At 37.9% G+C, this 24,692-nt stretch overlaps 1 protein-coding gene across 1 annotated transcript in view; it reads right to left on the bottom strand.

Annotated features, from left to right (window-relative positions):
* Nucleotides 1–3,596: 3,596 nt before the first annotated feature.
* LOC126484850 (synaptic vesicle glycoprotein 2A-like) overlaps nucleotides 3,597–24,692 on the bottom strand; it is a 116,375-nt gene continuing 95,279 nt past the window's right edge. The window contains exons 9-11 of the mRNA XM_050108449.1: nucleotides 20,961–21,120; nucleotides 16,971–17,098; nucleotides 3,597–9,150 (exon numbers count right to left, since the gene is read on the bottom strand). Of these exons, the coding sequence (XP_049964406.1) occupies nucleotides 9,083–9,150; nucleotides 16,971–17,098; nucleotides 20,961–21,120 (356 nt within the window). The 3' untranslated portion in view covers nucleotides 3,597–9,082. The remainder of the gene's footprint in view (nucleotides 9,151–16,970; nucleotides 17,099–20,960; nucleotides 21,121–24,692) is intronic.

The following is a 24,692-nucleotide window of genomic DNA, read 5'->3' as shown; positions in this document are numbered from 1 at the left end:
CCAGCATGTACTTCTTGGTAGCACTACCATCTGCATGTTTGTGTCAGGTTTTGTCCTGAAATTTGGCTTTAACTGTGTCAAGTCTGGATAGCAGAGGGGGTGGGTTTACATCCAACCAGTTCTTGGTACCCAGACACCTTTGCTGATATGAAATTGATCAGGTGAATTTTGTTTGTTCCTGATAGAATCAGGTTAGCTGACTGGCAGGACAACTGAGAAACAGCGTCTGAGGCCTGAGCTGCAACACTTATGCAGGTGATAGGCCCACCACAGAAGACATCAAAAGGTAAAGTGCTTACTGTAAGTGCTGCGTAATTTCTATTAAGAAATATAGTGCATCAAAATAAAAACATTGATTTAAAAAAAGAGAAAAGACAATATTTAGAGGGCTATATGAAATACTGCTCATCCACTTCCAGTTTGTTTATGTTTTGTTACTTACAACCTTTGGCGAGTCAGATCAGCATCATGGAAATGCTGATGAATAAATGTATTTGGCGTAAGTTTAGTTAAGTTAGGGTAAGAAGTGATGCTGCGTAATATAATATAGGGACTTGTTCATTTTGACTTGTTGATTTTTCTGCTATCATATGTAGAGTTAATTTTTGTGTATTATTTCATTTCTGAAGGCACAGATTGGAATTGGTGCTATTTGTGACACCATGCACTGCATTCATGGAGTAGGAAGTGGGGGTAATTGTGAGTGTACAAACTGTGGGGAGAGATTAGAGCCTCAGTTTTCCACCACAGAGCACATGACTGGCAGTTGCTACAGGGATGTGGTGAATGACTAGTAATTATGCAGCCATGGAAAAACCCAATCGGAAGCTTGGCGGGGGAGTATATGGCTGTGTTTGCATGCTGGAGGAATTTATATGCAAGAGAAAAATTGATGAAAACAGAACTAAGAGTGACACAGATGTGCAAGTTGGCACTCATGGACAGAAAAAAAATATAAAGTTAAATTACCTAGATGCCCCAAAAAACATATAATAGTTAAAAAGTTATTGTTGTCTTAAAAACTGTAAATTTTTGAAAGTTCAAAAGCTAGTATCTCAGCAATGCTTTGGCCCATTAACATGAACAAAGTGTTCATGTGGCTAGTAGAGCTGCATTGAGCAATCATAGCTAATTTAGCAGAATATGTACCATTTTCGAATAAGAGTTTGGAATATGTGATCCGACTGAGATAAACTGTGTTTTTGGTAATAAATAAATTTAAAGAGACGAAACACAGTCGGAGACAAGTTTGTATGTAGCGACGCTCTAAAACGATCAAGTTGAGTGCAATATAATGGCTTAGGACAGCAGTTAACAGTGTATTTTGTGATCTGTAAACAGACTGTCATATACCACGATCACGGCATATGAATTTTACAGTGAACTGTTGCAGCACCAGTTATTAATGGCCATGCTTGCATAAAAGCCCTCAAACTGCATTTTGGGTGTTTAGTCAATATATTTATGACTATTTGTGGAAAACTAGAAATAAACTACTTGTTCAATTTATAAATCCATGACAGTGACTCAATATTTTAAATTTCACTGAAATACCTACCTTCATTGTTTTTTAATATATAAATTTTATTTCAGCTTGAAAACTGAATTTATGACAGGTGTGAGCTGGCAACCTATGACGAAACTTTGAGACCAGCCACATTTCTGGGGCCACTCAATTAAGCTGAGTGTAGAGTGTAACAAATATATATATTTTCGTGCCACAGCATGTGGGGGCTCAAGCTAACTATTCAATCAAAACTAACTTTTTTATCAAAAATTGGCAAACAGCACCAACACCAACTATATAAATATTTTCATCATTTAACCAAATTTTTACAGTGCGTAGTGCCCAGTACCGCCGTGATGTGATCATTGATTGAAATAAATTTGACATTTGTGACACTGATCTTCGTTTGGTCTGGAGAATCCTATATTGTAGCCATGGAATTGTTTCCTTCATTCTGGAATAAACATTGAGATGCTAATATTTTCCTCAAATTCTTGGCAGAATAGTCAGCACATATGAATGCCATGTGGAGGACCTGAATTGAATACCCAGCACTATCAAGTATTCCTTGGTGGGAGGACTAGAACAGAGTCCACTCAGCCTCATGATGCCAACTGATAAGCTACTTTTATAATAAGAAGTAGCAGCTCCAAGGTCAAGAAAACCAACAGTTGCCAGAAGAGTAATGATGACCCTGTGTCTCTCTGCATCATGACCAAAGAAAACGATGGCTCCACGCAAAGAAAAATGTGGCAGAAAACTACATAGCAGGCAGTTGGCATTGCATGATCATGTGGGTAAGACTACTTCTTGATGACTTTTGTTTACAGGAGGCGCTGCTGCGACACAAAGGTAACTGATGATATGTTGCATACATGGTCATTGCTCTCTGACGTTTTGTTATGTGGCCAGTGTCTTTTTCAATAAACCATCACAACATTATGAAAGAGCACTTCTCACAATAGCTTCCATCACATTTAAGATAAGCAAGACACACTGCAGCAAACATTTATGTTTTCTCATTCAGCTATGACAGAATAAAATTAAGTGAAATGCCATCAACTATTTCAAATTGCTGTTTTACTCACAGCCTCTTTTGGATATAATTTGCAATAAACTGGTGCTTTTGGTCTGAACTTCCTATGTTTGTGACAACTCTGTATATGTCTATTCAGTAGTTTGCATCAACTAACATACATTCAAGTAAACTTTTATTCTGACTTAGAAGAGTTAGCAAGGTTCATCCATGTCACACTGTTCCTCTGGATCCAACATGTAGTTTTTCTTTCTGCCATCTTTGTTTCCTCAAACCTTTATCCCTTTTATTTTCATCTCATATTCTCTGCTTCTTAAGGATTGTGGAAAAGGAAATTTCTTCTGATGGTATTACACTGCACTTTTTGTATTTGATATTGTTAGTGCTTCTTTTTTGATTATACATATTCTGTATCATCCTGAGAACTCTTCTTAATCCTTCACTCGGCCTAAACACAGGTACTAATTACACCAATGTGTGGCAAATGATGTGCATCCTTAATCCAAACTACCCATTCTAGTTACACTATTGTTGAACAGTAATACTTTCTACAATAAAATGAGCACATAAATGAACAGCTGAAGTGTTCTCAGTCACACTAATACATAAGAGGTGACATAAGCATACCTAATGGCAATATACTAGACTGAAATTTGATGAGACAGCTAATCAACAAGTGCAACAATGCAGTGTGCATTCAACTCAGCGCCTAAATCAAGAACATCTGTTTACTGATGCCACAATGTATGCTTCTCTTAAAATTTCATAATAACAGATCTTTCATTTTGTTTTGCACCACATACACGAACTAGCACACACACGTACAAAAACTAACAATATGATGGGAACTGGAAAGACTAAACTTAACTAAATAGACAGTAGTTGCCAATTGTAGTGCTAATTTTATATATTCAAATCTTTTCCAACTTCACAGCTCATACAAATCTGGGATAACGACAACCATCTTCAACTTCAAGACTCATCACAAAATTCTTCATTTTGCATAATTAAATTTATTTCAGTCAATGATAAAAAAAATACATGACATTTTGAGACAATTCATATTACATTATGTGAAATACATCAGATCTCAAAATAATACTAATCTAAAAGTCACAACAACTTTATGAAAATTTCACAAAGTAAAACCTTTACAAACAGGTAAATTAGTACCCTTGACATTTAAAATTGAGATTGTAACATGCATGTCATGATTGTCATTGTTCCCTACACCCAGTAACATTTGGGTACAGAAGCGGGCCCACATTCCCTCCATAGGAGGACAAGAGGGTATCTTTATTTAAAACATGATCTTATTTATTGTGGTTTGTACTTCTTGAGACTAGAGCACTTCTTTTAAAAATGCATCAAAGTTACTGGTTTTAACAACTTTAACATGTAAAGATAATGCAATTACTTACATCAAGGTACAGTATATTGACAATGTTAGATTGTGGCTTTCACTGTTTACTTAGGTACAAGAAAAGTGTGTTGTCTGACTGTGATGAATTACTTCACAGGGCAATGTTGAAAGCATGCATTCTGAATGTTACTTCAGAATGTTTCCACTGAAGTGAACCACAGTAGTGAATATTTGATAATTATGATCAAATAAAATGGATTACAGAACCCATCCTGAACATGTCAGTCATATGCCTTGAGTGACATTACTTCAGATCTGGTTGTGTAAACTGAAGTAGCATAAAAGTAGTCTATATTGTAAGAAAAATTTGTATAAAAATGTACTGTCCATCCGTCAGGTTAAATAGTTATTACTAGAGAATATAAAAGTATCATAATTTTGAAACAAAAGTGTTCCATTAAGTATTTTATAATCATTTTCAGTACCTCTGTAAATGTTAAAACACTCACAAAAAATATTAAATTTTGATTCCATCATGTATTTTTCCTGAGAATGAAATATGTTTACTTTCTGTAAACTCTGCCTAGCCTCATCTTAGAAGATATACTGTATTTGAAGTTATTCAGATTGTTTGATAATTCCATAAGGAAGGATAACTAGTGTTCAACGTCCTACTGATGATGGTATCATTAGAGTGCAAGTTCAGACTCCTGAAAGAAATTAGTTCTTCCACAGTGACTATCCTGTCATTTTCTCTCAATAACACTGGGATATGTCCAGAAAGCAGTGATATGTTTCTTCCTCAGAGTTTTGAAGTATGTTGAACATTTTCTAAGTCACATTATTAGTTATTTGTTTCTCCCCATTTCATCTCTCTGTCAATTATTAGAGCAGCCATATTTAATTTGAATAATCTATTATAAAGATCAAGTCAATATGTCAAAAATACTGTAGGTACTTGTTATTAACAGCTCATAAAATTGTGTAAAGGAGAAGCAAAATTCCTCATGTTATGTTAAACACTGACATATGAGATGTTGAATAAGTACAGTTACAATTCTTATGATAATTTTAAATGACTTTGAAAATATTGGTAATTTATTTTTGACAATTACTGATATGGTCTTTTGAAACATGAAAAAATCAGTAGGAGATAAACAGATACTTTTGTTTCCATAATTGTATCAGGTTTGTTGCTAATTTAGCTTGTGTAAGTACAAGCACTTGTATTAGTTTTATGTACAGTTTATTGTCAACATAGCTTCCTGCTTCTCTTTTGTAAATATATATACATTTAATTACACCACATCCCTAAAGCTTCTCTTTAAGGTTAGGATTTATGTAACGCAAAAAATAAATTAATAAATTTTCTGAACAAGAGCTACACAATTGTATTTTTGTCCTGTAATGGATAGCTACAAATTAAACCTACATAGTTTAAGATATTTTATTGACACTGTCATCTTTCTACCTTAACACATCCTCTTACTCAAAATAAATGAGTAAATTCATTGAAATATGAATCTACCTAAACTGTAGGACTTATTCTTAACTATATAGTTATTGCTCATTTTTTCCTTGCAGTCCTTTGGCAGTGAAGTTCAAGTTATTGTTGCAGACATCACAGAAGCAATCCACTTATAACATTCTCCCTCTGTTTTAAAGTATGTCACGAATTGCTTCAGCTTTCTTTTCAATATTTATGGGCATTTTCTAACATTATAATTGCTCCGGAAAGCACTTTCTTTGAAATTTTTTGTCTTTAAATTGGAAAAAAGTACTATATTTACATTCTTTATTGTATTATGGTACCCCTTGTCTTCTTTCAGTCTACTCAAAATTTCTTCTTGTATTATGTGCCTAATATGTTTTGCTTTGAGCACCAATTTCTGCTATTTCAGTTATTACATACACACAATTATAGTCTCCTAAGATTTTCCACCAATCACCACTTGGTCTAACATTACTGACCACCTTCTCTTACTGTTGATTATTCTGTTTGATGCATCATATCACTGGCAGTTCAACAACTGCCTTCAAAATTTATGTTCTGCTTCTCTTTCAGATCCTCCACATAAGAGGGCTATTCAGAAAATAAGGTCCCATTGATCATGAAATGGAAACCACAGTGAAATTCCCATGAATATTTCCATAACTCTGTTGGTCAGTGTCTCTAGCATGACCACTGATCACATCACACTGCTCATATCAGTCCTGAATGCAAAGTGAGAATGTAATGATGCCTTGAAAATAGTGTCTCCCACCAAGTATGAGTGCCTGTGAGAGATTTCGCCTCATTTTATATAACCCATACAACATAACTGTCATTCATTTTCTTCTTCATGCCATTTTGACCATGCAGTGCAGAGGCTATGAGGAAACCCCTGCAAAATTTTCGATGGGAAATATTTCATCACCCACCATACAGTCAGGACTTGGCTCCCTCTGATTTTCATCTTTACTCACATGAACCGCTGCCTATTAAGACAACATTCTGGCACAGACAACAGCTGCTGATCAGCATAGAGAATTTGCAGAAAGCACAGGCAGCTGCCTTCTGTGACGAAGGGATTGGCAAGTTGGTACAATGACATGACATACTGGAGCAGCGACTACATAGAGAAATAGGTGGAAGGTGTAGCTAACTGTTGCAAATAAAACATTTTTTAATTTTCACTGTGGTTTCCACTTTGTGACTCACTGGACATTACTTTCTGAATAGGCCTTGTATATAAGTTTGCTACCACATGAGACAGAGAACATCCCATAGTAATATCTTCCATGTCATAGTAGCTGCTGTCAGGCAGATGGAAGCTAGCAATAAATACTGGTTCAGACAGTTTAGTCTATATGTCTGCAAACTTCCCAACACTGTGATTTATTGACGCCCCAAATGGCTGCTGCGAAAGGGCACTATGCTGAAATTCACCATTAGGCTACAGCTTCTTCTCAAAGAGGAAGCTCTCAAAAGTCATGACATAAGGGGTTCAGAGTTAGAGGGTTTGAAATAGAAGATCTAAAATCAACATGTTTCTACCGCTAGGTAGATGATACATCTACCATGTATATGTAACATAACTGATGACTGATGATTGGTGTACTAATGAGACTAAAAGCTGATGGCAAGTTGGAACACAGTGTGTATAGAACATCTACATGCACTGATTTATATTTACATGCACATAGCAGTCACCAAGTGATGGAAACTTCTACACGTTACTTCTTGTAGTAGGAAATATTGAGAGTAAAAATATCTTACCAGCAGTGTTCAAACATTTAAAGGTAACATTTAGGCACCAAATATAACACAATTTGTGGCAGCAGTTTCCACACCACAACAGAGTAATGAATATGCTATAAAGGCATAACTCTGCACTGCATTCATGTGTAGTGTATTCAAGAAGTTCAGGTGGATCCTAGAATGATATCAGGTGCTTTTGCTCAACTTCCAAGGAGCAGGAAATGATTAGGATTTATCAAAGATGACTTCATTCTCTACAAGCCTAAATTTTATCATAGCCTCTGCCAATATTTTAAAGTGTATGCAGGTCAAATGATAGGTACATTTTAGGAGATGTGCAGAGCACTCAAGCTGATCTTGCTGTTGATGATAAAAGAAATAATGGGACTCAAACAATCCTTTTCTCAAACTATTTTGCTTAGTAAGACAGGGATATTAAGTTTTCAGTATGAAGTTGCAATTCAACTGATTAGTGCCACACACATTGTGTCAGCCACTCTTTTGCCATTACAGCTGAGTAGAACACATTTATGCAAGGTCACCCCCACTGCACCAGCTCACTATTTATAGCAGTTACCTGATAATAACAGGAAGTCTCACTTCTAAACAGTCATGCAGGACCAAATACTTATCCCAAGAGAACATCAAACAAAAATCAAAGGACAGTGGTCAGGAAAATTATTGTTGGATCATTGTTCACATTTCCGTCAGTTATCATATGCACTAGCTTCACCTTCAGCTGTATAGTGTCAGTACTGAAATGAACATAGAGAATGAAAGCAACAGTAGAAATATGACAGTGGCGTATTTTTTAGTAGGAAAGTGAATTATAATGTATCTGACAGTGATAAAGTTATTAAAGAGAGATTGATAATCTCACACTCCTGTAAACAGATTTTCTTATCCTGGGGCATGTAGAGAGGTTAGGTCAAACAGATGTGGAAATTAGGATATGTCCCTTAGGACTCTAAAGTATAAAAATCAACAGACATTGACAAGATTTAATGAATTGAAAACAGAAAATAAGTTAAGGAAATAAGTTTCAGTGTTGAGTATGTTTTTGTAACTTTGAGTTTTGCTCTTGGATTGTAGTATTTATAATCTACTTCTCCCAAGTTTTGAAAGATTTCACCTCCACTTATGATAATCTGTAGCCTTAATACATTATTTTGTCTCCTTGCCTCTCCAATATTCAACATCCTCTCAAAAACTGTAAATATGGTATCATGTTTGATATCTTTCTGTAAGGCAGTAGTTATTTTCCTGCATTCACTGAATCCAATCATTTTATTTCTACACTACATATGCTCCTAAAATTTGTTTTTGTTGTTTGTAATGTTTGCCAGATCAGAAAAATTGACAGCAGCCATGACATTTTTCTGACCCCATGCCCCACACCCAATGATGTCCTCAGACTGAGGATGACACTGTGGTCAGTCAGTAGCTTTGGACCTTCCGAGGTCTCTTGGATGGAATTTAATTTTAGTTTCAGTCTGTAATGTTTGCTCCTACTTCTATTAACAAGCATTGCTTGGTTCCATTATCATTAACCGCTTTATTCCAGTCTTATGCCAATAAAAGTTTAAGAACACTCTCAAGTATATTTTTTCTTACTTTCTCAGCTGTCTTTGCAGCTACAGTTAATGTTACGTTTCATGACAATTCATTCCCTTGGACCATTTCACCTTTTTTCATGTCTACCCACATCTCCTCATCCTCAACAATTATGAAGATGTTAAAGTAAATACATGAGAGATTTTATCACAGTTTTCGAATCTCATACAGTATAATAAATGAAAATGATAAATATGATTGCTAATCAAGTTTATGATGTTTCAAACTGTTTATCTGTGATGACATTCCATACAGACTTTTAGGCATCAATAGAAGGGTCACTGACATATCTCCAGAGTACAGGTGTTGGTCACTGACATTTTACTGTAGTACAGGTGCTGACATATCTTTTGGATGGTTTGGGAGAGTCAGCGCCAGCAGTCCACAACCTGTAGATAGAAACCATCAGATAAGTAAATTTGTGAAGAGATGCATTTTAGTTTCTTTTCTATAGACACACATTTTAATGTAATTATGGAAATTAATTTATCTGTACAACTCTCTAAAGTGACATTATGAAGTAATTTTTATAGAAAAGCATAATATCTTTGCCAAATCTATCACTGTGTGGTGGAGTTCATGTGTAGAGGATATGTTGATCACAACGGGAACATATATTTAAAATAAACTACTATGCTATTCTTCAGAACACACTTCTACTGACAGGTACTTTGTTCAGTACCATGACCTACCGACCTACCACAGGTGGCACTAGTGAGGCGAAGTAGTAGGAGGCAAGGGCAAAGTAGGAATAAAGGGAATGCACGGACAAGAGCAAACTAATAAGACAGTAGTAGAAAGTGAATAGGAATGTGGTTCCATCTTAGAGTAGACAAGAGCATCAATGTTTTGCATAAATTTATAAATAATCAGGGAAGTCAGTAAGGGGTAGCGGGATATCATTTATATTGCCAAGTCAAAAAAGAGTCCAGAAATAAAGAGAGATGTGTCCAGTAAATTCAGTAGAACATATTTTAAATGATTGTCAGTACACAAAATGAATATCAAGTTTTCTCAAGCTAAATACAATGATTCTCTTTGTACAATGACTCAAGAATACTCAAAAATTCCATGTATATCCTTGTTATTACTAGTGCAAAGTCTCATGAGTGAAATGTATATGAAACAATGATACTTTGCTAAATGTTATTAAACTGTGATGAAATCTTGCTACTATTATGTTCCTGAGATATTGACGAAAAGTTGTGGAGTTTCCGTATTTCTACACACTGTATATGAAACAGAATAAAAATCAGTAATAAATTCCCGTACTTGCTTTCATGCAAATGTAATCTTTTGAAGTGATATAAATATTAAGTGGAAATTAATTTTATTTACTTAATACATTTTGGATATATTATGCTGTTCTGTCTACATTCAGACCATTTAATAACAATACACCTCACTTTTTAAATACAAAAGTGTACTGTTGTTAGTAGATACCACAAATAATTTGTTCTTTATTTTAGCACTGCATTTGCAATACATTATTCTTCTCTTTAAAGAATGGAACATCTGGGCAGAATATTGAAAATATGAAAGGATGGAGTGCTACTCACCACATAGAGGATATGTTGCAAGGCAGACATGCCCATTACATTGGAAAAGACTGCTAGATTTTTTCACAGTTTTATCAAACTTAGACAATAAAACTCACACACATTCGCACAAGCACAACTCACACGTGGCCACTGTCACTTCTGGGAGCAAAGGCCTTAGTGCCAACTAATGGCAATGGTCGTGGCATTTGATGAAGGACAGTGGCTGAGTTCCAGCATGGAGGTACTTCTCCTTCAGATAAATTACATTTTAAAACTGTAGTGACAAAAAAAAAGTCACAGGAGTGCGCAGGATACTGGTTAATCAGAAATTAAAGATGTATAAAATAAATGGTATTATAGAGACACCATAAGAAATAATGTGGTTTGATTGTTGGCCAAAAGCATGTATGTTGGCAAATTTTGCTTTAAAAAGAATTTTCCTGTTGCCTGCATGACACAAAATTGCACACAAATGCAACCTCGCCCTCTCCCTCCCTCCCCCCCCCCCCCCCCCCCCCCACACCCACACACACACAGGAGGGCTAGATTATGAAAGAAAACAATCTTACTCCTCCTGGAGAATATACCATTCCACAAGGACACACAAACAGAAAAATTAACTGATTTAAAGTCTAAACAATGGCAATATCCATCCAGCTTACCATATTTAATAATATGCTCGATGAAACATGTATCATGCAATGGTAATAACCAGAGTTGGCAGGATGGTGTCACCACATCAGGGTAAGGATCATGTTGTGGACTACGTGACCAGGAGATGGGTAATAATGCAACAAATGTGCCCTCGAGCCATACAAATAACTGTGAATTTTGAAGCAGATTCATTCAGAGTCCAACTGTACCACCATGATGCCAGGGCTGTGCTAGATGGTGAGACAACTAGGCACTGCCAGTTGCAGCCATTGGTTCAGGACCAGGTCATGGCAGCTGCCTCCCACACTAAGTCCACCATGTGTAGCTTCAATACGCAGCTGACCTCCTGTCCGTGCCTGCCACTGCCAGACTCCTGCTAGAGACAGCAGCGTGTGTCACTTGCATGGCACTCTTCCCTTCTCACTGTGGAGTATGCGAGATTGGCCTGAGTCATTCTGGCCAAGTGTGGGCATTCTGTAGCAGAACACAGACACAATACAAGAAGGAGAATGCTGCTGACATCAGGGCTTTAGTCAGCATCAATCATTCTCTCACAAAACTCTCTCAATTTATCATAATCATGGTCATGAACCTTCTGCATGGTCATAGTTTTCTAAGGATGAAAATGTAACTCATCCTTTGGGATGCACTGCAGCGAGTGAAGAGACAACCCCAAAGTTGGGGCACACAGCCTAGTGGAGTGGGGAGGACTTTGAAGAAAAGATGCTCTTTCTCTATTGACATTTTTCTTCATTCGAACTAAGTGAAAATGACCAGGTGACATCTTCTTCATGACTGATCCAGTTGTGAGAAAAGAGGCAACCCAATCCAATTTTGTCTTGCAATTAGGTATCAAACAGTTTTGATGAACATTGAAGCGTGTACGCAAATGCCATTCATCTGTGATCACAGACACATCACTTTTGAAGGAATGTTCAACAGCAAAAACTTGGTGATGCACGGTCCACTGCGCCATTGCTACTGAAACTGCTCGAGCAGATGGGTTAGAATATTTAAAAAGGGAAATGGATAGGTTAAAGTTAGATATAGTGGGAATTAGTGAAGTTCGGTAGCAGGAGGAACAAGACTTTTGGTCAGGTGAATACAGGATTATAAATACAAAATCAAATAAGGGTAATGCATGAGTAGGTTTAATAGTGAATAAAAAAATAGGAATGTGGGTAACCTACTACAAACAGCATAGTTAATGCATTACTGTGGCTGAGATAGATATAAAGTCCACACCTACCACAATAGTACAAGTTTATATGCCAACTAGCTCTGCAGATGACGAAGGGATTGATGAAATGTATGATGATGTAAAAGAAATTATTCAGATAGTGAAGGGAGATGAAAACTTAATAGTCATGGGTGACTGGAACTCGACAGTAGGAAAAGGAAGAGAAGGAAACATTGTAGATGAATATGGAATGGGAGCAAGGAATGAAAGAGGAAGCCACCTGGTAGAATTTTGCACAGAGCATAACTTAATCATAGCTAACACTTGGTTCAAGAATCATGAAAGAAGGCTGTATACATGGAAGAAGCCTGGAGATACTAGAAGGTATCAGATAGATTATATAATAGTAAGACAGAGATTCAGGAACCAGGTTTTAAATTGTAAGACATTTCCAGGGGCAGATGTGGACTCTGACCACAATATATTGGTTATGAACTGTAGATTAAAACTGAAGAAACTGCAAAAAGGTGGTAAATAGAGGATATGGGACCTGGATAAACTGAAAGAGCCAGAGGCTGTAGAGAGCTTCAGGGAGAGCATCATGTAATGATTGACAATAATGGGGGAAAGATACACAGTAGAAGAAGAATGGGTAGCTTTGAGAGATGAAATACTGAAGGTAGCAGAGGACCAAGTAGGTAAAAATACGAGGACTAGTAGAAACCCTTGGGTAACAGAAGAGATATTGAATTGAATTGATGAAATGAGAAAATACAAAAATGCAGTAAATGAAGCAGGCAAAAAAGAATATAAACGTCTCAAGAATGAGATCGACAGGAAGTGCAAAATGGCTAAGCAAGGATGGCTAGAGGACAAATGTAAGGATGCAGAGGCTCTTATCACTAGGGGTAAGATAGATACTGCCTACAGGAAAATGAAAGAGATCTTTGGAGAAAAGAGAACGACTTGCATGAATATCAAGAGCTCAGATGGGAATCCAGTTCTAAGCAAAGAAGGGAAAGCAGAAAGGTGGAAGGAGTATATAGAGGGTCTATACAAGGGCGATGTTCTTGGGGACAATATTATAGAAATCAAAGACAATGTAGATGAAGATGAAATAGGAGATATGATACTGCATGAGGAGTTTGACAGAGCACTGAAAGACCTAAGTTGAAACAAGGCCCCGGGAGTAGACAACATCCCATTAGAACTAATGACAGCCTTTGGAGAGCGAGGCCTAACAAAACTGTACCGTCTAGTGAGCAAGATGTATGAGACAGGCGAAATACCCTCAGATTTCAAGAGGAATATAATAATTCCAGTCCCAAAGAAAGCAAGTTTTGACGGATGTGAAAATTACCGAACTATCAGTTTAATAAGCCATGGCTGCAAAATACTGACACGAATTCTTTAAAGATGAATGGAAAAACTGTAGAAGCCATCCTCGGGGAAGATCAGTTTGGATTCCATAGAAATATTGGAACATCTGAGGCAATAGTGACCCTATGACTTCTCTTAGAAAATAGATTTCGGACAGGCAAACCCACATTTCTAGCATTTGTACACTTAGAGAAAGCTTTTGACAATGTTGACTGGAATACTCTCTTTCAAATTCTGAAGGTGACAGGGGTAAAATACGGGGAGTGAAAAGCTATTTACAATTTGTACAGAAACCAGATGGCAGTTATAAGAGGCAAGGGGCATGGAAGGGAAGCAGTGGTTGAGAAGGGAGTGAGACAGGGTTGTAGCCTATGCCCAATGTTATTCAATCTGTATATTGAGCAAGTAGTAAAGGAAACAAAAGAAAAATTCAGATTAGGAATTAAAATCTATGGAGAAAAAATAAAAACTTTGAGGTTCGCTGATGACATTGTAATTCTGTCAGAGACAGCAAAGGGCCTGGAAGAGCAGCTGAACGCAATGGACACTGTCTTGAAAGCAAAACGAGGATAATGGAATGTAGTCAAATTAAGTCGGGTGATACTGAGGGAATTAGATTAGGAAATGAGACAATTAAAGTAGTAAAGGAATTTTGCTATTTGGGGAGCAAAGTAACTGATGATGGTCGAAGTAGAGAGGATATAAAATGTAGACTGGGAGTGGCAAGGAAAGCGTTTCTGAAGAAGAGAAATTTGTTGACATCAAGTATAGATTTAAGTGTCAGGAAGATGCTTCTGAAAGTATTTTTATGGAGTGTAGCCATGTATGGAAGTGAAACATGGACAATAAATAGTTTGGACAAGAAAGAACAGAAGCTTTCGAAATTTGGTGCTACAATGCTGAAGATTAGATGGGTAGTTCACATAACTTATGAGGAGGTATTGAATAGAATTGGAGAGAAGAGGAGTTTGTGGCACAACTTGACTAGAAGAAGGGATCGGTTGGTAGGGCATATTCTGAGGCATCAAGGGATCACCAATTTAGTATTGGAGGGCAGCATGGAGGGTAAAAATCTTAAGAGGGAGACCAGGACATGAATACATTAAATAGATTCGGAAGGATGTAGGTTGCAGCAGGTACTGGGAGATGAAGAAGCTTGCACAGGATAGAGTAGCATGGAGAGCTGCATCAACATTGTTATTGACAAAAGTAACTGCAAAACTTTATCACAGTTGAATAAATCATTTACAAAAAAACAAAAATTATTTTATTTACTGAAAATTACATTTTTTTATTTTGCAAAAGAGATTTCATGCAACTTTGTTAACAAGTGTTGCAAAAGGAAAAGTTTGTAATGTACTGATAAATTCTATTGGGTACATCCATGTCATAAAATTAGTTGCAATTTCAAATTGAGTGTTGTTATGGAAGAGAGAGCTTTATTACAAAATTGGTTTTTATTTAACTACCTTTCACAGGCAAAACTTCAAGTAGGACAAGCAACATTTTAAAGGCAAAGGGTTTCTCTGTCCTTTTCTATGCCCCAATGATAGCAGGTATATGTTTCTTCAGTTCAAAAGATAAACAACCAGTCGTAATGAAATGTGGGGCTTTTAAGATCATCTGCCAAAGTGTCAGTCTTGCTATGCTGAACAGAGTAGGAGGTCATTCTGCAGTAGGCTCAGAGAACACTACAGAATCCAGAGACTGAAGATGGCAGATTCATCCTTTGCTTAACATTGTTTAAAAGAAAACCACAAATACATAGGAGATATAGAAGTCCTACCCACAGAGGAAAGTATGCAAAGCTCACTCAGTTTGAAATGTTAAAAATTAAGAAACAGATGTGTGTATCCCCACATTTATTACTGAATGAACACACTCAGACCACATTACAACTCCTACACAGGAGGAGAACCTCAGTGCTTTCTTTAATGAGTAGATAATAACAAAAATTCCATTCCAGTTCATATCTCTACTCCAGTGAATGTTCAGTCATAGTGTAAAAACTGTCTTAATGAATTTTGTAAATCCATATGTCATTATATAAATATTGACAATAGAGGCCACTTTTACAGTTTAAGCCTAGAATCAATAGACTAAGAAGCTGAGATGTTTATCTTTGCTTGGTCTTCATCTTTGGGATTAGTTATGTACTAGGAAACGACTTATAAACTGGAACCTAGGTCACACAATAATAAGAAGTTCGTGAAACAAGACTAAAAAAAGTGTTTCACTTAGTTAATGCAATATACTGAAAACCCACAGTTTAATTACTTAAAGTGATTAATTTAACTGTGTTAATAATGACTTTTGAGAAAAGTAGTGTTTGTCTGTAGTCTTTTAGCTAACTCCAACACTTTGATATGAGCTGTAATTCCAAATTTTCATTTTTCTTACTTCAATAATTTAATGAATTTGAAGTGGCAGGGATACAATATTGGTCACAATATATGATTTGTAAAAATGGAAATTCAGAACTTTCAATGCACATTGCTAAAAATTTGAATAAAAATTATTTACTTTTTGTAAAAGTAGTATTATGTAAATGCTCATTAATTGTATGAAAATTTTTTTGTTCGAAAATATGTGAATGTACAGTATCAGTAAGTAAGTACTGGCAATCTGTTGGGGTGAGTTAATGACAGCAGAGCATGTGAGCCATACAACAGCAGTTGAGTTGTGAACATGTTAATAACGTATACAATACAATGGATTATTTGGTATGATTTACAGGTGGATGGAAAGAGAAAAGTTTCCCTAAAATGATTACTTGCAGCAATCAAAAAGATCTCATAATGAACAGAAGATGTAATAAGATTCAACAACTACCTTATCACAAAGAGTTCAAGATCAGTAATTTTTCTAGAGCTCATATTGTTTTATATTTATAATATTCATCATTTCAAGCAACTATAAATGTACATAAAGTCACATTGTGAGTGAAAGTATAGATTTAGATATGCAATACTGTTGAGCCAATCCTATTATTTTTATTGTCAAATCAAGAGTTAGAAAGCTACAGCTTTTCTTTTATATAAAATGTGCGTTGATATTTTTCATTTCACAACAATTTATCCCAAGGTGATGTGGCAGAGAACAGCACAAGCTAGTAAAAGATGTACCTCTTGAACAGTTTCTCTTCAAACTGCACAGTGAAATTTTAAAAAAAAAACCTTAACAGTGATCAACAGTGGTGTGTTTATGTATGTTTAAGATGTTAGAAATGGGAAAGGTATATTGACCACAGTTATTTTTGTTAGTACTTTTTATTTATTAGTAGCTGCTTCATGAGTTACTATACTCATACTGCAGTTTTGTGTTCTTTAAGAATTTACTCTAAAACATGCTTGTTGTGTGCAATGTTAGTAATACGCTTTCATTTGTAATATGTATGCAAATGACAGTGCTCATTTCTTCCTGTGTATATTCTCTTTTAAGGTAACTTACTTACCAATCACAATACCACTGAGAATGAAGAACACTGATGAACAGGAGATCTCAAGTATAGAACCAATGAAGACGCTTCCAAGTGCGGTTCCAAGTCGTCCCATCATAAGTGACAGACAGACTGCCATTGCCCTGTAAGCATCAATTTTCCAAATGAAAATTGCAGTGGTATAAATGTACTCTTTTACTCTGAGCAACAGGTCACAGATTTTTAAGTGAGTATGTAAATGAAGGTAAATCCATATTTGATAATATCTCTGTGGAGATCGAAAGTTAACTGATATTTTATACCTTGAAATATTTTCCTTGCAGTAGCCATACACACTAACATTGCAACACCAGGTAGTGTACATCTAACTGAAAATAAATTTTTTTCACAGATTAGATATGAGGCCAATACTACTAACACAAACAGAACTGTACATTATCTCTGACAGAAAATTCAGTATGGTGTGATCCCTGCATAATAGCAGGCTCTAAATACTGTGACATGAATTGAAAGAGCGCCTGGAGCTGTTGCTCTGGAACTTCCTGTACGCTGTTTTCGAGTGAGTCCCTGAGACATCAGTAGTGGCTGACAGAGTATCTTTAAGTTGGTAACCAGCTGTATTCCACATATGTTCAATGGGCACTCATTTATTTTTGATAATTGCAGTCTATTATTTGAGAAGCTAAAATAGGTCAGATATTCACATTCTCATTAATAAATATATGTGTTAAATATTTACTGCTGGTACTAATTTAAAAAGAAATGCTAACATTGCAAATAGTTTCTACCTCTACAGAACTATAATAAAACCTCTTAATGACTTACCCACTACTTATACTACTTCAGTACTAAAGATTCTGTTACATCTCTGTTCATTTATCAGCGTGCATCTAATCTGTCGATGGTCAACAACCATTGTCTGCCAAATTACTTAGGTGTAAGGCAACACATCAGCGGTATTTCAACTAGAACAAGCGATTACATGATCACTGTAACATCTTAGAACCCACACTTCCATGATCACTTACAGAAAGACAATCTAAATTCTTGAAAAAACATTTCATTCAATGGTCGCTAGCCGAAGTTGTCTTCTCTCTAGCTGTAGAGTATGTTGCCTAGCCTGAATGTTCAATACAATAGAACAGAATAGAATATTTATTCACGTTTGGACATGTTTACACGCAATCAGAGTTGTCATATAAAACTTATATACATTTATATAACAACATTACAGTGTTTTTCCCTGTAACCTTAAATAGTATGTTACAAGGAGGCTTTTACCTAAGTAACTACTGTGGGAAAGCACATTGTTATTCAGACTGATCACTTTTTGCAAACCTAATACAGCATGCCACAATGAATCAGCATATCACACTAATATCTTTGTATCCATATAATCTGTAAATAATTATAATAAGCATAGACTTTATCTGTGTATTGCCTCATAGACACTCATAGCTTCACAAAATAATACAATTTACAATTTTGTATACTCGCATTTCAAAACTCCAAGTGAATTCCATCACTTTATAGAAGGCTTTACTTTTTACCCACTTTCTTGTTATGCTTTTAAATTTATTCGAGCGTATGAGTGGGCATTTATGTAGTGTGTTAAAATACATAAGACTAAGATATTTAGAGCTCTTGTGGACCTTTGCTAGTCTGGCATGTGGCTTGTCAATTGCATGTCTATTTATAGTGTTGTGATGGCTTTTTGACATCATAAGACCAAAATTACTGAGGTTTTCCTTTAGTGTATAATAGGCAACTGCAAATATATAAACTAGTTACTGTCATTACATAGGGTGATTTTTTCCACCATGTGCAAACTCTAGGAATTGGTCAATGAGAGGATATGAAATAAAAAAGATCTAATGAACTTAAGCCTGTAAATATATGGTTTCCATGCTAGAGACTATTTTTCAATCATACTTTGCTATAGAGACTGTGGTGTAACATGTGCTGTACCAGGCAGCCACAGTTACAGTATGCATGGTTTCCTCCCAGAGGGTGGTACTGTTCCTCATACTTCATGCCCTAGCACCCTTTCCTGCCATAGTAACTGATAGTGTTGTGCCTGATTCACTTTCGTTGCTGACTCACCCTGTAGTGGATGTGATACAGCGTTGTATACAATGATTCCACATTCGAACTGAGAGCTTACTGACATGATGTTTACTTACAGAAAGCAAATGGCAATGGGCAGCAGGAAACAAGGTTGTATGAGGAGATCTATGCACACCAACAACGACCACAGCATTCAACATTTGCTAACAGTGTTTAGAAAATTGTCTGAGACAGGGTCATTTCAGGAAGCAGGAAATCATGAAGAATCTACCTGAAATGTTTGGACATCAGACTTGGAGGAAAATGTGATGAACACTGCGGAAGGCAGTCACCATGTCAGTACTAGACAGTTGGCCTGCCAGTACAGGCTAAGCCAGACGACCGTGTGGAACAATTGTTACAACACTTATCACTTACAGTGTCTGCTGAGCTTACTAACAACAGACTTGTCACATAGGGAGCAGTTCTGTCACTAGTTTCTTTACCAGACAACCACAATTCCATCCTATTCACAGATGAGGCCACCTTTACAAGGAGTGGTATCTTTCATAACAGTCATCTGTGGGATGGTATGCAGAAACTTCATGGTATGGTGACAGTGAATCATCAGCACCGGTGCAGACAGAATGTGTGTGCCAGATACTTGGCGGGGTATTTTGGGACCAGTCTTCCTTCCACGTCGTATAACATGGCGGAACTATTGGCGTTTCTTGCAGGTGTCTTTTGCTCCCCTGCTGGGAGAAGTGCCACTGATGATTCGAAGTGTTATGCGGTTGCTACATGATTGTGCTCCAACCCACTTCACAATTAACATCTGGGCGCATCTCAATCATGTCTTCCCTGGTTGAAGAATTGGACGAGGGGGTCTAGTTGCATGGCCTACTCGTTCACTGGATACCCATGTGATTTCTGGTTATGGGACCATCTCAAAAGTACTGTACATGCGGAGCAAATTCCAGATATGGAAACACTGGAGCAGCATATCCTTGCTGCCTTTGTACAGATACAGACTGGACTATATTAATGTGTGGGACAGAACATGCTACGGCGCCACGTACATGCATGGAAACCATTTTCAGCACATACTGTAACTGCGGCTGCATGGTACAGTGTGTAGCAGACTGCAGTCTCTCTAACAATTTACGATTGAATAAATGGTCCTAGCATGTAAATTTTGCATTTATGGGCATAAGTTCATCAGACGTTTTTCGTTCCATATCCTCTCATCGATCAGTCCTTAGAGTTTGTACTGGGTGAAAAAACTCACCCTATATTCATTACCTTGAAGTAGCGTCTACATAATTCTCGTGGTGTGTGTGTCATGCAATGCATCTGATGACCTTTTTTGCCATTTAAATACAGTCTTAGATGCAGGTGATTTTGCCTATAGCAAAATTCCATGTGTCAGACGGGAAATGAAGAAAGCAAGGTATGCACACAGCCTCTCAGTTGCACAGCAAATAACTCGCTTGTGCGAGCCTGGAACATGACTTATCCATATGTGTATCCCAGCTAAGACTTTGATTAATATGGAACCTAATGTAGTTTCCTAAAGTAATTACCTACGTAAAGACCTCCAGGTGGCATAATTGTCTCCGCAATATCCTTTCTTTCAGGAGTGCTAGTTCTTCAAGGTTCGCAGGAGAGCTTCTGTAAAGTTTGGAAGGTAGGAGACGAGGAACTGGGAGAAGTGAAGCTGAGAGGACGGGGCGTGAGTCGTGCTTGGGTAGCTCAGATGGTAGAGCACTTGCCCGCGAAAGGCAAAGGTCCCGAGTCCGAGTCTCGGCCCTGCACCCAGGTTTAATCTGCCAAGAAGTTTCATACTGTAAACTGCTTCCTCTCCTGAGTTTCGTGCAACCCCAATTGTGCTACACGCATTTGTTTTTACGATGTCACCTTCTCACGAGCACTGAATACACGGCGGAGAAATAAGCATACCTTATCTGTGTAGGGAAGAGGTCGACGACGATGCTGTTGACGACGGATATGCACATGGTGGCGGGCGCCATGAAGAGGCAGGCCAGCGCGAGCACCGTGTCCTGGGAGCCGACCCAGTGCAGCGCGATGCCGCAGCAGCCCGACAGCAGCGTGCTCAGCACTGCAAACACAGCACAGCGTCGCTCAGTCAGAATCACCGCTGCACTTCACAGGGAATAAACTGCAAGGTTATGTGTCTAGTGACATTCATAGACTTTGGGAGAAGGGAGGGATAGGGTGTGGAGTATCCTGGTCGATACTTCAAAGTGCTCTGGCGTCAGTGCGCGATCTGCACATAAATTTTCGGATTATTTCTCTAAGCTGCAGTGTTAGCAGTGGAACTGTATTTGCTTCGGCCAACTGTACTTTCAAGAGGTAATGGAAAGTGTACAGACGAGAAGCTGTGTGGCCCATTGAGAGGATCATGATGATGGTGAGAGGATAGATAAATTTCGAAGTTTAAGTTTGGGAGATCCTAATGAGTATATTTTTTTATTTAAAATATCTATGCCCTCGGCACTGATCATGAAAGAGCAAACGTGCTATAATGTTGCATAGACTTCATACGAATTCCCATTAAATAAGGTTTCGATTTTGTGAATCAGTGATATACTTATGTAACAGTCACACTTTAACTTTCTGCCTGTACTTTGTAATTTCTGTTTGAGGTATTTGTTGGCCTTCGTGCGATGTTTGAACCCAACGACAGATGCCCTGGTGTCAACACTGGCGCAGTACTGAGACCTCAACGCCGTACGTCGCTCCACGGAATGCTTCAGGCAGAGGCCTTCCTTGGAAAACTGTTAAAAGGAGTGTCAACTAGAAATCAGATAGATTCACTCCTTTAAGATTTTTTACGTCGAAAATTGTATTAAAAAACAGTAATAAATCTGTTTGTTACGTGCAAGTCCATCACTGCTCATTGAAGTACGCTTGAGTAATATACGAGAGTATTTTGATAAGTCTGGTAAATTTCCATGAAAGAATGGAACATTTTTGCTGCGCCTACATGGTTGGTAAGCTTGATTATTCCAAGGATCGCATAAAGAATTTCAGCAATATATCTACATCTACATCTACATTGATACTCCGCAAGCCACCCAACGGTGTGTGGCGGAGGGCACTTTACGTGCCACTGTCATTACCTCCCTTTCCTGTTCCAGTCGCGTATGGTTCGCGGGAAGAACGACTGTCTGAAAGCCTCCGTGCGCGCTCTAATCTCTCTAATTTTACATTCGTCATCTCCTCGGGAGGTATAAGTAGGGGGAAGCAATATATTCGATACCTCATCCAGAAACGCACCCTCTCGAAACCTGGCAAGCAAGCTACACCGCGATGCAGAGCGCCTCTCTTGCAGAGTCTGCCACTTGAGTTTATTAAACATCTCCGTAACGCTATCACGGTTACCAAATAACCCGGTGACGAAACGCGCCGCTCTTCTTTGGATCTTTTCTATCTCCTCCGTCAACCCGACCTGGTACGGATCCCACACTGATGAGCAATACTCAAGTATAGGTCGAACGAGTGTTTTGTAAGCCACCTCCTTTGTTGATGGACTACATTTTCTAAGCACTCTCCCAATGAATCTCAACCTGGTACTCGCCTTACCAACAATTAATTTTATATGATCATTCCACTTCAAATCGTTCCGTACGCATACCCCCAGATATTTTACAGAAGTAACTGCTACCAGTGTTTGTTCCGCTATCATATAATCATACAATAAAGGATCCTTCTTTCTATGTATTCGCAATACATTACATTTGTCTATGTTAAGGGTCAGTTGCCACTCCCTGCACCAAGTGCCTATCCGCTGCAGATCTTCCTGTATTTCGCTACAATTTTCTAATGCAGCAACTTCTCTGTATACTACAGCATCATCCGCGAAAAGCCGCATGGAACTTCCGACACTATCTACTAAGTCATTTATATATATTGTGAAAAGCAATGGTCGCATAACACTCCCCTGTGGCACGCCAGAGGTTACTTTAACGTCTGTAGACGTCTCTCCATTGATAACAACATGCTGTGTTCTGTTTGCTAAAAACTCTTCAATCCAGCCACACAGCTGGTCTGATATTCCGTAGGCTCTTACTTTGTTTATCAGGCAACAGTGCGGAACTGTATCGAACGCCTTCCGGAAGTCAAGAAAAATAGCATCTATCTGGGAGCCTGTATCTAATATTTTCTGGGTCTCATGAACAAATAAGGCCAGTTGGGTCTCACACGATCGCTGTTTCCGGAATCCATGTTGATTCCTACATAGTAGATTCTGGGTGTCCAGAAATGACATGATACGCGAGCAAAAACCATGTTCTAAAATTCTACAAGAGATCGACGTAAGAGATATAGGTCTATAGTTTTGCGCATCTGCTCGACGACCCTTCTTGAAGACTAGGACTACCTGTGCTCTTTTCCAATCATTTGGAACCTTCCGTTCCTCTAGAGACTTGCGGTACACGGCTGTTAGAAGGGGGGCAAGTTCTTTCGCGTACTCTGTCTAGAATCGAATTGGTATCCCGTCAGGTCCAGTGGACTTTCCTCTATTGAGTGATTCCAGTTGCTTTTCTATTCCTTGGACACTTATTTCGATGTCAGCCATTTTTTCGTTTGTGCGAGGATTTAGAGAAGGAACTGCAGTGCGGTCTTCCTCTGTGAAACAGCTTTGGAAAAAGGTGTTTAGTATTTCAGCTTTACGCGTGTCATCCTCTGTTTCAATGCCATCATCATCCCGTAGTGTCTGGATATGCTGTTTCGAGCCACTTACTGATTTAACGTAAGACCAGAACTTCCTAGGATTTTCTGTCAAGTCGGTACATAGAATTTTACTTTCGAATTCAATGAACGCTTCACGCATAGCCCTGCTTACGCTAACTTTGACATCGTTTAGCTTCTGTTTGTCTGAGAGGTTTTGGCTGCGTTTAAACTTGGAGTGGAGCTCTCTTTGCTTTCGCAGTAGTTTCCTAACTTTGTTGTTGTACCACGGTGGGTTTTTCCCGTCCCTCACAGTTTTACTCGGCACGTACCTGTCTAAAACGCATTTTACGATTGCCTTGAACTTTTTCCATAAACACTCAACATTGTCAGTGTCGGAACAGAAATTTTCGTTTTGATCTGTTAGGTAGTCTGAAATCTGGCTTCTATTACTCTTGCTAAACAGATAAACCTTCCTCCCTTTTTTTATATTCCTATTAACTTCCATATTCAGGGATGCTGCAACGGCCTTATGATCACTGATTCCCTGTTCTGTACATACAGAGTCGAAAAGTTCGGGTCTGTTTGTTATCAGTAGGTCCAAGATGTTATCTCCACGAGTCGGTTCTCTGTTTAATTGCTCGAGGTAATTTTCGGATAGTGCACTCAGTATAATGTCACTCGATGCTCTGTCCCTACCACCCGTCCTAAACATCTGAGTGTCCCAGTCTATATCTGGTAAATTGAAATCTCCACCTAAGACTATAACATGCTGAGAAAATTTATGTGAAATGTATTCCAAATTTTCTCTCAGTTGTTCTGCCACTAATGCTGCTGAGTCGGGAGGTCGGTAAAAGGAGCCAATTATTAACCTAGTTCGGTTGTTTAGTGTAACCTCCACCCATAATAATTCACAGGAACTATCCACTTCTACTTCACTACAGGATAAACTACTACTAACAGCAACGAACACTCCACCACCGGTTGCATGCAATCTAT

Source organism: Schistocerca serialis, chromosome 1 (assembly GCF_023864345.2).
Source record: "Schistocerca serialis cubense isolate TAMUIC-IGC-003099 chromosome 1, iqSchSeri2.2, whole genome shotgun sequence".
In the NCBI taxonomy this organism is placed as follows: Eukaryota; Metazoa; Arthropoda; class Insecta; order Orthoptera; family Acrididae; genus Schistocerca; species Schistocerca serialis.
The sequence above is the reverse complement of the archived record's forward strand: the minus strand, read 5'-3'. Positions and strand labels throughout refer to the sequence as shown.